This window comes from Coenobita brevimanus, chromosome 62 (genome assembly GCF_032717465.1).
Source record: "Coenobita brevimanus isolate Jiangsu-jjx chromosome 62, ASM3271746v2, whole genome shotgun sequence".
Classification (NCBI taxonomy): domain Eukaryota; kingdom Metazoa; phylum Arthropoda; class Malacostraca; order Decapoda; family Coenobitidae; genus Coenobita; species Coenobita brevimanus.
In genome coordinates, this window is record NC_137015.1 from 38,238,191 (window position 1) to 38,252,086 (window position 13,896).

The following is a 13,896-nucleotide window of genomic DNA, read 5'->3' on the forward strand; positions in this document are numbered from 1 at the left end:
TAGCTTAGGACAGACTTTTCAAACTGGAGGGGATATACAGCATAACCATGCTAATCCCTTTCACTATGAGGCTCTCCACAAGCTAAATTAAATCATATGGTTAGGATAAACCACAGAGAGGACCTCATCCAGATTGAAGACATTAAAATAAATAGAGTAACAGGTGGTATGATGCTCCCTAGTCCCCCCAAAATATAATCTCAAGTCTCTGAACTTACCAGTGGGTTGGAGAGGTCGCCGTACAGATCCCAGAGAGAGGCAATGGTATGAAGGCCAACATACAGCACTACAAACAGCCCAACGAACTTTGTTGACACTGACCCTGACAGCATGAAGCCCGTAAACACCAGCCACCCCCACCATGCCAGGCTGAATGGTCTGTGGAAGAGTGATTTTAGGTAAACAATGGTATTGTACTTCAGTCCTACTTTACTCCTTTCAAGATGTAATGTATGAGGCTAGGCTATCATAATGAAGTAAAGCATACATACTAAAGGTACACAGGTATAGAGGACAGAAAACAGCAACTGACCTAATGGTCCTTTTACGGCTCTAGCTATAGAAAAGACTACAACTATAATTCTATGGGATGAAGATAAGGATAGCAGTAAAAAATTACAAAAAAAAGGACAATATGCAAATCCCTGAGAAAACTGAATGAAGGAGTGCCTAAATGAAACCTGTTCATACTAAGAATGGATGGGCAGAGGGAAATACAGAGTGAAGAAAATATTTACAGAGCTAAAGTTAAATCTAAGGGGGACAGAGTACCAATTAACTCTTGCAACAGAGACTTGCATAAAAAAGTGTAAGAGATTACAGTATGCCTGCTATGACACAGGAGAGATGCAAGCAGACAGTACTGAAGATCAGTGATCATTAAAATAACAACAGCAGAGGGATAGCAATGCAACTCTTGCAAAGGGAGGGAGACTGAAAAGAATCAGTAAGAGGAAGTAAGTTAAGAAAAAACACTTGACTCCACCCTGTTTTGGACGGCTGTAAGTGTTAAGCCCCACATATGAGAGCTGTACTCTGCAGAGGTGGAGAAAACCATGTACAAACTCAACAACTATGCCTCGTTAATGAAAGTAAGGAGCCACTTCAGCACATCCAAACCCTGGAAGTGAATTGTGCAAGGAAGTGATACGAATTTTCCATGACTAGTACCGAAAGATACTGAAGGATGAAACTCACTACATGACATTCTTAAAGTATGTCAGGCACATCACCATTCTGAAAGTAATTGCTCACTGTCCTGCTACTTTATTGTAATGAAATGGACCAATATTTATGTCTGTAACTGTACATCCCATTGGACTGTGTTCTCTGTTCACAGTGCTCCTAGCTTGGCACTTTCCTCCTCCTGTTTCTTTGACCCTACCCATCCTTGCTGGTGGTATGTTGGTTCATGATGCTTACAATGATGAAGACAATAATGGTGGTGACAACGATGATGATGATGGTAATATACATTCTTATGACAACTACAAGTAACTGACCTGTCCTTCTGTGCATGGAACATGACTGCACCCAACACAGAACCCATGATGAAGAAGAGCAGGATTGGATCCAGCAGGATGTACTGGGTAAGTGTTAGCAGACCTCCATCTGATTATAACAAGATTTATCAAACACGTTTACTGACAGTATTAGTCACATGGTCTATATATAACAGATAAATATCAATAAAGACAGAGCGTTTCTGAACAGCACTATGTGCCTTGACACACAGTACTGCTTACAACAAATTAATTAATTTTCTGAATAATATTTAACCGCAGATTACACAGTATACCAGTAAGATATCACGAATCACCTTTACTAGTGAAGAAACTGACAAGTCGTGCATTAAGGGAAGACAGTTCATTTTTTTGGTCGAAAATGGAATTATGCATCAATTTACATGAAATTTTACTGGATAATAGCTATATTTGGCAAAACTAATCCCTGAGCTTTATTTGCAAATGATTAATTTAATCAATGATATTATTAAATTGATTATATGTTTACTCACTTAGGAGCAGTAGTTAGTGAAAGTTAGGTTAAATATATTAAGATTTTACTGATTTTTTTTTCTTTTCTTCATGTATTGTCCTGAAACTTTCTACACGCTTAAGTAGGTATCATAGCTAATATCCAGTAAAGTTTCATGTAGATTGACGCATAATTTCCTTTTCACCCCAAAAAATGAACTGTCATCCCTTAATCTATAAGATTTTTGAAATAGCAATGATATATCATTCATTCATCATCCAATCCTACATTGCCCCATGAGGAGCGTAGGAGCCCAGGGCTAGGCAAGTTGGTCCTGACATTTAAGATGAGAGTGTCCAGCCTCATTCATCCCTGAGTGGCAGTACGTGAGCAATAAACCCCAACCATTCCTTGGATATAAACCTTCACCGGCTCAATCCGACTGGAACTCGGAAATTACCCAATAAACCACCAGGCGCCAAAATTTGGTTATATGGTTACCACCCAGCGTAGTAAAATGGTTTCCTGTTGTAGAGGAAACCATTTGGCTTGTCACTCAGTGTAGAGTCACCTACGGGCAGAAGGAAGAGGAAAGAAAGACAGAAGAGGGAGTGTAAAGTCACCTGTAGGGAGAAGGACAAGGAAAGAAGGAAGGAGAGAAAGACAGAAGAGGATGGAAGAAAAGAAAGATGGAGGAGAAGAAAGGGCAGACACCCAAGAGCAGCACTACATTGAGTGAGTGGATGGTGAGCGCCCCCACCTACCACAAATGATATATCATAACCTACTAAATTCAATGTTGAATGCTTTATAATTGTATGCCAAGATGCTATAATGCATTTTTATAATGAAGTATTAAAAAATTAATTTTAAAAATATCAAAGATGTTCAGGACAGGCTGTGAGGGTTTATCAACATGCCATCCATAAAAAAAACTATTACATCCATCCATCCATCATCCAATCCTACGTTGCTCCATGAGGAGCGTAGGTATTAAATGTAAATTTTACACTCTCCCTTAAGGGGCTAAGGCACCGCCCCTTCAAGAAGAATCTGATTAAGCATGTATTACTTGGAAACCAGATGCTTTCCTGGCATCATCAAATGGCCCATGAGAGAGCAAGTATTCACATTCATGATCTACCCTAATAAACCCCAGCTTGAACACAAAAAACTACTGTACCATGCTTACTAATCACAACACTTTCCAGCCACTCTGGACATAAGTTAATCAAAACCACTTATCACTAAATTAAATGAATACTAGAAGAACATAATTATAGCCAACAAGTTAGTTGGGGAGAGAAAGATAAAAATGATAGATTGATAGTGGAGACGGGAGAAAAAGTGGGCAGATGGAAAGAATGCTTTAAGAAACTGTTAAACACAGAGAATGAAAGTAATGCAAATATAAGTGGTTGGGGAATGGCTGGGAGAAGGAGGGAAGTGAGCAGAGAAGAAGAAATCAGTAGGATGGAAGTAGTGGAAGTGACGAAGAAAGTTAAAAATAGGGAAAGCACCAGGAATTGCCAGTGTATGGTGAAATGCTGAAGCATAGGGGAGACAGTATTAGAATGGAAATGGAAGATGTTCAGATTGGCCTGGGAGGAAGGTAGAGTCCCAGAGGATTGGAAGTTAGGTATAATTACTCCCCTGTACAAATGAAAAGGGGAAAAGGAAGTGTGTGGTAATCATTGGATTTGTCTTCTTAGTGTAACTGGAAAAGTATATGGTAGGATACTTACTGGCAGTTACAGATATGATAGAGGAATTAGTCGGAGAAGAACAGAAAGGTGTTAGGAAGGGAAGAGGTTGCGTAGATCAATGTTCATTCTTGGGCCTTTAGTGGAAAAGTTTCTAGAGAAGGGAAAGATGTATAAGGCCTTTATGGATTTGGAGAAAGCAAATGACAGGGTGGATAGACAAGGAATGTGAAAAATATTATGAATATATGGAGTATATGGGAAGTTGCTGAGTGCGGTGATGAGTATGTATGAGGGGGCTAAGGCTGCAGTACATGTGGATGGTGAAATGAGTGAATTTTACTATCTAAAAGCTGGATTGAAACAGGGATATGTCATGTCTCCATGGCTGTTCAATCTGTATATGGATGGGGTTATAAAAGAGAAACAAGATAGGGCAGTGGATGCTGGAGCAGCCCCAGTGAGAGAGGGCAGCATTTGGAAACTCCCAGTACTGTTGTTTGCAGATGATGATGTACTGTTAAGTGAAGACGAAAGGGAACTGCAAGGAGAATGCAGGGAAGAGTAAAGTTATGGTCTTCGAGAGAAATGAAGTCACTGGATGTACAGTGTGGTTGGATGATGAGGAAATGCAACATGTGAGTGCATTTATGCACTTGGGTGGTGTGATGAGTAGGGATGGAAGAAGTTTGGAGGGTGGAGTGTTTGAAAGGGTACAACAAGGAAGAAAGGTTATTGGTACTTTGAAAGCAGTGATAAGAAACAAAGAAGTGAGAATGGAAGTAAAAAAGTCACTGCATGACATTATTGTGATACCAGCTCTAACATATGGAAAAGAACCATGGACCTTGTTGGACAGAAACAAGTCAAGAGTGACAGCAGTGGATATGAGTTACTGTAACTGATAGGAGCACGTGGAGTTACATGGAGGGACACACTGACAAATAAGGAAGTGAAGGAGTGTTGTAGTATGGATGTGTATGTGTCAGAAAGTGTTAGGAGAAATACACTGAGGTGGTTTGGCCATGTGGAGAGGATGGAGAGTGAAAGACTAATGAGGAGTGTGTATGTGAGTGAGGTGGAGGGGGGGAGGCCAAGGATGAGATGAAGGGATGGAGTGGAGAAGTATATGAGATTGGGGTGTTGCTGACAGCAAGGCAGTTAAATGGCTGAGGACTGAGCGATATGGAGGCAATTTGTCTGTGACCACCCCTCACGGGATATAGGCGTCTGGTAATAGATACAAGGAACATTACATTACACTAGGTTAACAGTATTCCTATGACAGACTCACCAAAGAGTATGAGAGAGGATGAGAAGGTGGCAGCTGGGAGAGACTTTGTCATCTGCCATACAATGATGAAGGCAAAGGGCACCAGACATGCTCCCATTGCTGTGCAACACTGCAACAAGGAGATGCATTAATTACAGTATTGTGTGGCACAGCCATCTAAAAATGTAAAGATACATTAATTACAGTACTGTGTGGCACAGCCATCTAAAAAGGGAAAAAATAATATTCTACCATAAATAAAAAAGTTTATTACCTGCACCCTGTAATTAACTACTAGAAACGCAATGGAATGTGATGGAATATAAAACAGTTACACATTTTCAAGCCACTTCTATCTACAGCTGGTACAAAATGGATGGAACTTAGATATCATCTGAGTGTGAGAAAGGAACAAACTACCAGGTTTAAGTTTTACAAAACTGATCTTCAAAAAAGAAAAAAAAGTCAACCTAAACCTAACTACCACTGCCAAGTAAACTGTATTTAGCTAGGTTATCATCTGTGGTCTGCTGGTTGCATCATGGAAAACTGTTTGGACTGAACTGCACTAAATTTCAAATAACAACTAGGAATCATCTCAAGAACACATTATCAAATTGTGGAAGTCAAAGTTCAAGGTTAGGGAGAGTAATGCCTGGTGGCAGTAAACCTATGCACTCTCTGAGATAACATATCAAAGTGAGTGTGATCCAGAACAAGAAAGAGGAAACATAAAAGTAGGAAAACTAAGAACAGAGTAGCCAATAATAAAATGGGCTATAAAATCACTACCGTAACTCACCATTCATGCCTTCAAAATTATGGCTCCATCTCACAAGCACAAACCATCCACACATTTTTATATAATTTCTCCTTTTCGATGCACTTTACAAATACTTGTGGGAAGCAGGAACTCTGTCAAATACCAAGTTAAAGAGGCGCAACCCTCCTCATGCATATCCCCATGCATACTTCATTCATTACTTTGAATCATCTTACTTCCTCATACTTTCCTATATCATAACCTTCACCTGTCACACCCCCTCAACTTATTTATACCTCTTCAACATCATATTCATATCCACCTTTTCTATCACAAAACCCTCTGATACCACTGCCCTCTATCCTTAAATGAAATGACTTCCCTGATTTACATTTTTCATTATTTCGATGGCTGCCCTGTCTAATCTACGCATCCAAATATAATCCTTAACATTTCTATTTCCACTGCTCCCACTCTTACTTTTCAAAAATCACGCCATACCGAAGTCTCACACCAATAAGGTAATGTAAAAGGTAACACCTTCATGCAGTTCTCATGTAGCCTCTGTAACTCATAACTCAGTCCATTCTTTCATACCGTGCCATATATGTTTTACAGAATCACAATCGCTATAAAAATATCAAGTCAATGCTACATGCATTCTCCAATATCTGCCCAGCTGCAAATATCCAATCTACGGTATATACAGTATTCCTTACTACACGTGAAACCACCCTGCTCACCACTTACTATAGTCGTGGTGCATGACTCGGAGGTTGTTATTATCGCACCCTGGCAACCTACCACGCAAAAGTGCGTCCGATTTCATCTCATATTATACATGAATCATATTACTATGCATGAATATATTATACACTACATGAATATTATTATATATGAACATACTGTATACGCATCTCACATTATATACGAAATCGAATGCACTGTTGAGGGGTAGGTTGCCAGGGCACGATAATAACAACCTCAGAGTTTTATGTCGCGACTACAGAAATTCAGAACTATCCCTTGCCTTCTTATGGCAATAGGTTAAATAGACAAAGCAATAACCCTTTAACTAAACTAAAGAACAAAAATAATTAAACTTACCACTCTCATGCCCAGGTAGTGAACACCCTCATAGGAGTCACCTGGTTTTACGAAGGGAAACGTCCCATCGTATCCGCTCAGGTACCCAAAGGCTCCAATGAGCATCTGTACAAGGGGAGGAACATCATGAAATGCAGTATCTACATTAAGCCTGGAATGACTAAAACAAAAGTTTTTTTATCTACTGCTGTGGGTAGGAGGTCGTCTCTGGGCTATTTAAAAAAAAAAAAATTTATCAAAAGTGTCAAATAATTATTCACTGTATTCTGTCTGAAAAATACGAAACTTATGAGGAAAGAACACTGCTTTTAAACTCTTCACTATCATACCATCTATTATATAACCCATACTTTTTGCAGTCATACAATTTTGTTAACCACAAGAAGAGTACCTTGGGGATTATGGATGAATCTAACTCCTCCAATTTGAAAACACTCCTAAAATGAGAACTGCATGATGAGGCAAGAATAAAATGAAAATGTTATCTTTGTTGTGTAGGGGCTTAGTGGACTCACCTTGCCGAGAGGAGGGTGGACATCGAAGAAAAAGGTCCTGTTGATGTACCAACTTCCAAATTTGCCAAAGTGAGTCTCATCCCAACTGCAAAATTATTAACAAAACATTATTTTATTTACACCATAATAAAAGATGACTATTATCACGAATACTGAATTAAGGAATCTGTCACCCAATCCTTTACTTCCCATCAGGAATATAGGGGTCTAGGGTTGAATGTCGCATCAAGAAATGAAAATACCTACCTAATCATCATCCAATGCTTTATTCTTCATTATCAGTATAGAGGCCCAGGGTTAGTTTATCTCCTCCTGGCAGTTACGGAAAGAGTGACCACTCTCACCCACACAGCATTATGTGGGCAATAAATTTCAGTGGCTCCTTTGTTGTCTATCTCAATACTCTTAACCCATGAAGGATGACAAGACAATTCAGTTTCTATGGAGTGCTGCAACAAATCAGCTATTAAGTGACACAAGTTGTGTTTTTTATAAAAACTGTTTAAATTTGTTCAGCATGCTATAATCTATAATACAGGTATTACATATGCAGAACACTGATATGATGAACTTCAAAAGATGGTCAACCCTTGCATATGGGAAGGTCAGCAAGGGGAACAACACTGTACACTGCACTCGCAGGGATATGGAATCTAATCAGATATATACTGTATACTGTACATTGATAAGTCAGGTTTTGTAACCTTGCAAATACTGTCAGTGATGTACAGGTAATCATCTGAGGAAAACAAAGTATTGGGCAACATCAAAAGGGGCTTTCTGAAAACAAAAAATTATAATAAAAAAAATAAATAAATAAATAAAGGCATAATGATGATAAAGAAGACAATGCAGTTCCTGTGAGACAGACTGTTTTACAGCACATCCAGGTATTCACATAACCAGTGTGATACACATGGTGGAGAACAGTGAGGCATGAATGGGTGATGCAAGGGAGGGAGGGGAAGGCACGAGGGATGGAGTAATGCTAAGAGGAGACTACTGAGAAAGAATCTATGAAGTGAAAGTATAGAGAGAGAGAGAGAGAGAGAGAGAGAACTACGGTTTTCAATCAATGAATTTCAACAACTGTATACTTCACAGCACCAAGTCACTTTCACAGCCTGTGTACTGTATAAGTATGCTGTAAAGAGTACATTATGAGTAAACCACAGCTTTTTATGATGAATAAAAAAATCTGTGAGCATATTTCCTAAACGCTGGAACAAGGTAACGATAAACAGCTCATTGGTTTAACCAATAATCACCAATTTTGTGGCATTACTTAACCTTTTCTGCTGTCCTCTCAACCCAGTCCACAGTGTTAATATTATGCCCCTGGTCACTTCTGCCATTTTGTGTCCACACAGATGATACAAAGCTGATGCCAAAGGATATATGCATGAGAATTACCCTTATCAGTGCTGCTTACTGTAAGGAGGCAAATGGAGTGGGAAACACCTAATCGTGCCAAAGTGCTAAGAGGTAGTATGCTTGAACCCTATCTCTGGGATGCTTATGGTCAATGTGATAAGGAAGTACCGTACTGTACAGAATTACAAAAGTCTTTGGCCTGTGCTTAATGAACAGGGAGAATTAAGGTACATGCTGTATCTCCTGACTACAGTGTTATTTGCAACTGTGGAACCTACACTAAAATTATACCTCACTCCTGGTGCCATAAACTTCAGTAAAAATTATTATGGTCCACTGGTTTTACTGCACAAAGCTGCATCATCATCACAATTTGATCTCTCCTACACTTTCTAAACCTGAATTTCCAGCAACTAAACACAGATCCCTTCCACAAACACTACTTCATATACTGTACATATACACATGACAATGATAAATGCTACATAACACAAATTAGACATGTACAGTGCAAGAGAATTAGCCCAAGATGTGGGTAGTTTGAGAGAAGTAGAATGGCTGGCAATAGAAAGGTTATGGGAAGGAAGTGAAAGTGGAGATGTGCTGTGTCAGCATGGTCACTGTTGCTCACTCACTCTCACACCCTCCCCCACTGGTCATATCACAACCACCAACCTAACCCTATTCCATCACTATCATTACCACTCTAACCTTAGCCCATCATCATCATAACTCTCTTCCATCATCATGATCACCCTACCTATATTTTAAAATCATACCCTTAATTCTGGCTTTAAGGCATCTGGCTATCGACAGAGAAACCAATAAAGAAGAATAAAGTGTCAGGAAATCATCATCATTAACACCCTTATTCTACTATCACTATTATAAATGGGGTAGATAAGATCCTAACACAGAAAACAAAAAAGTATAGGAACCTCTGAATTTATCATAGGCCTACTTGTGTCATGCAAAAATGAGTCATACCTCCATCCAGTGATCACTCAACAGCTTTATAAGAATCTTTCTATTGATGATCCTGGATATTTTTGCTATACTACAGCTGATATACAGCATGGTACTGTAATACTGAACTTACACCAGTGTTGAACCATATGATAGCTCCCAGTACCTGGTACTTATTTTTATTACTACTGTATTACCACACATGTACAACTGAGACATTTTTCTATTACAGTCTGTAACAGCAAAAACAGATACTTACACAACATGCTGAGGCTCCCCAACATTGTAGAATCGTGTAACAGCAGTGAGCAAACACACCACCGCAAACACACCCCACCATAAGCTTCCTGACTCACTTCGCCTGCAGGGAAAACCAAAAGTTTCCATACAAGTGTGGTACATCAAATAAATTTCAATAATAACAAAGTCTGGTACATAGTTAGCATTTAAGCAGAAATGACCAATAATACTCATGAGGGGGAAAAAAAAAAAAAAAAAAAAAAAAAAAAGTAAATACCTGTACCCAAAAATGTCCTGATAAAAAAATAAATAAATAAAAAATTACCACAATCCAACAAAATTATCAGTAACAAGCTTGAATATCTAATGCTCTCAGCCCTGCTAACTTATCCCAAACTACTAGTAATAATCAAACTACTAAACAGCCTGATAAACCACATCAATATACAATACGCTGACCAAAGCTAACAAACTTCCCCGTCGCAGCTTGGTATAACTCAGCAGTACAGTACTGCACACTGTGACCATGTATACAAAAGGGCAATATAAGTTTACAAAGACTGGGGTGGATTGAACACTTAGAAGTCAAAGAGATGTACTCTAAAATATTATTTAAACTTTCTTGTACTGTACTGATGGTTGTAGAAATGTGTCTCATTTCTGATGCGCTGTACAGTGCAACAGGAAGGCACAAGGGAACTTTATTTATTTTTTTTATATATTCATGCTGACTGATAGGAATGTGAGACTAAGGGAACTGTGTGAGAACAAGATATCTTGGAGGTGGTTCTGTCATGGCCATCCCATCACAGGGTTCCCTGGAGGGAAACATGGTGACTGATGATGATGCTTTGATAAACTCAGCATAATTAGAAGGGAGTAGCTACTATAATGTACTGTCAAGACCTCCTCTGAATATAAAGGAATCATACACTGTTACTGCTAAACAGAAACACCACAACCAAGTGTGAGAGGTCATCCTGTTACGGGATGACATTACTGTACTGGATAACTTCTTCATTATTCAGCAGCTACTCCAGATGTGTTCCAGCTTAATGCACTAAAGCAGGAATCCCCGAATTATTAATATCCTAACCCATTTCTCAATACTGTCCAACATTTCTACAGGGCAGGAAGGCTCCACAAGGCATATAAAAACACAAATAGGAAAACCATCAACAAATAATGAACCCTTATAACCTGGAAGCAACTTTCCCAAGCTGAATAGTCACCTAACTTTAGCCTTTAACAAATATAAATAATGTCCATTGGCCGAAAACTTTTTATGCATGTGTAAAACCCGGAAGGGACCCTGAGCAACCTGTTGCAGTGATAAGAGGGTGTGGGAGGGAGGGAGAGCTATTTACTCCACTACCTCCCCCCCTCCCTCATTCCCTCTTCTGACCTTCCACCCAGTACATAACTTTCTCAGTGACTACCTGTCTCCCCCTGCCTTGAAGGCTTGTAAGATTCAGATTTCAACAAGGAAACACAACTAATGCATGCATGCTGTTCCTACAAAATGTTGGTATGTGTCAATGTGAAAAGTAAATGAAATTCTGGGCAGATAGAACATTTCTAGCCTGATAAAAAAAGGGCAAATGTAACTATAAATAACAACAAAAACATCTATAATGAAAAAATGATGTTGAATAAACATATAAATCTCACATATGAACAAATAAACACTGGTTACTTAAAGCATTTTTTCAGCAATCTAACAGAAAAAAGTGTGATATTTTAAGGTGTTCAATGTAAGTGAAAACTAGACTAGCTACTATAGTCACACTCTGGTGCTTGCTACTGTAACTACAGTATTCTTCTTTGTTTACTGCAACAGGTGTATATGGATATGAGGTAAAATAGGTTTGCCTATACCACAGCTAAATGGTAAACCTCAAGAAAAGTGTTATGGAAATCCATGTTATGGGAGACACAAAACCTTTGCAAAAATCGCTTACGGTTGACACCCACTCCAAAGACACCCTAATGAAACCCAAAGCCTGACCTAAATCACCTAAAAATAGACTTAAATATACCAATGAAAAACACAATTAACCCAAAGTGCAGATGAAACCCACACCATCACCCAGATCACACAATCATAGCAAACAATCACCCACACCAGTGAGCCTATGAAGTTGTCTAGCCCCCACTGTAGGAGACAGCCATACTGTGGCTGGAAAGGCCATATTTGAGCCAAATTCTCTACTGCAGTGGATGTAACTAGTAACTTTTACAAACTAATCTATTGTATTAAAGGCAATCAGCATGATGGGAAAGTGCATTATAGACAAGCTCATTGTACTGTACTTACTGAGTGTGATCTGAGATCCAATCATTTGATCCTCCTGCAAGTTGGTAGTCTTGGAGTATATGAAGAATAACTAATGCAGGAATATTTTCCACTAGATAAAATAGAGCACACTATAGTATCTACATGTACAGTGCCGTTTACAACTGTACAACAGACCCTCGTTTTGTGATGAACCAGCATGGGAAGTACTGCTTATACAATGACGAAAAAATCAGGAGCTATTTTCAATATACGATGGCATTTTCACTTGTATGATTATTACGATCCTGTAAGTCCCATCAGTTGATGTACAATGACTATTCTCGCTCATATGATCACTGACATGCAAGTTTAGTTACCGGTACTTGTTTGTTTCACGATGGCCTTTGGACTTGTCACTACTTGGTGTGTTAATGTCGGCAATGGAACAATAGTGTGGTGTCAGAGTTCAAGCAGAATGTGAGGGCAGAGAAGTGAAATAGCTACACTACTAGCTTAGGTGAGTTGGAAAATTGTTTTGAATTTTAATTAATTAAATGTGAGTGCATTCAAGTACTTGGGTAGTGTGATGAGTAAGGATGGAACTTTGGGGGATGAAGTGCTTGAAAGGGTACAGCAGGGAAGGAAGGTTGTTGGTTCACTGAAAACAGTGATGAGAAATAGGGAGGTGATTATGGAAGTTAAGAAGTCACTGAAGGCACTATTGTGATCCCTACCATGATGTATGGAAGCGAGGCATGGACCTTGCAAGAGGGGAACAAGTCAAGAGTGAGAGCAGTAGAAATGAGTTACTTGAGAGGAGCATGTGGAGTAACATGGAGGGACAGGTTGACAAATGAAGAAGGAACGTTGTGGGGTGGATGTGAATGTGGCTGAGAAGATTAGGAGAAACACACTGAGGTTGTTGGACATGTGGAGAGAATGGAGAATGAAAGACTTACTAAGAAGATGTATGTAGGTGAGATGAAGGGAGGGAGAGGGAGGGGAAGACCGAGGATGAGGTGGAGGGATGGAGTTGAGAGGTATAAGAGGGTAGGGGGAGTGAGTTGGGGGGAGGATAGTACAAATGGTGGGTGACAGAGCGACTTGGAGGTGTTTTGTCTGTGGCCACCCATTGCGGGATTAGGGCATCGGGCTATAGATAGATATACAGTTTTTTTGTGGTAAGCAGCAAGTGAAGAACAGTGAAGTGAAATATATATATATATATATATATATATATATATATATAGTACATATTTTTTTTTCAAATGCAAGGAAGAAGGAACTAAAGGTTAGAAGCCAGAACAATTGTTCCATCCAAGAAAAAATATAAACAAGATAATGGAGCTACAGTAAATTCAAGATCTGTTCATTTCAAAATGCCTGGACACACTGCGTAATAAAGACTGGAGGTCATAGGCAACAGGAAGTACAAACAGAGGAATACAGTTCCAAAGCTGACCTGCTGCATACATGAAGGACTGGGAGTAACATTTAACTCCTGCATTAAAGTGATGAACAGAAAAGGGACGAGAGTTTGCTGCTATATGGGTGCTACATGCCTGCTGTAATGGTGGAGCACGCAGAGAGTTCAGAGGAGCATTGACCATTGAAGTAGCAACAGAAAAGAGATATAGATACAACAGTGTGGTGATGAGACATGTAAGAAGAGAATCTGAGTTAATGAGATGAAAAGCCTC

The 13,896-nt window shown here is 39.2% G+C and overlaps 1 protein-coding gene across 1 annotated transcript in view; it reads right to left on the minus strand.

The window, feature by feature from the left end:
* tw (Protein O-mannosyl-transferase 2) overlaps nucleotides 1-13,896 on the minus strand; it is a 38,254-nt gene that overhangs the window by 21,138 nt on the left and 3,220 nt on the right. The window contains exons 2-7 of the mRNA XM_080275669.1: nucleotides 9,938-10,039; nucleotides 7,339-7,423; nucleotides 6,824-6,928; nucleotides 4,975-5,083; nucleotides 1,503-1,611; nucleotides 219-378 (exon numbers count right to left, since the gene is read on the minus strand). Coding sequence (XP_080131795.1) covers nucleotides 219-378; nucleotides 1,503-1,611; nucleotides 4,975-5,083; nucleotides 6,824-6,928; nucleotides 7,339-7,423; nucleotides 9,938-10,039 — 670 coding nt within the window. The remainder of the gene's footprint in view (nucleotides 1-218; nucleotides 379-1,502; nucleotides 1,612-4,974; nucleotides 5,084-6,823; nucleotides 6,929-7,338; nucleotides 7,424-9,937; nucleotides 10,040-13,896) is intronic.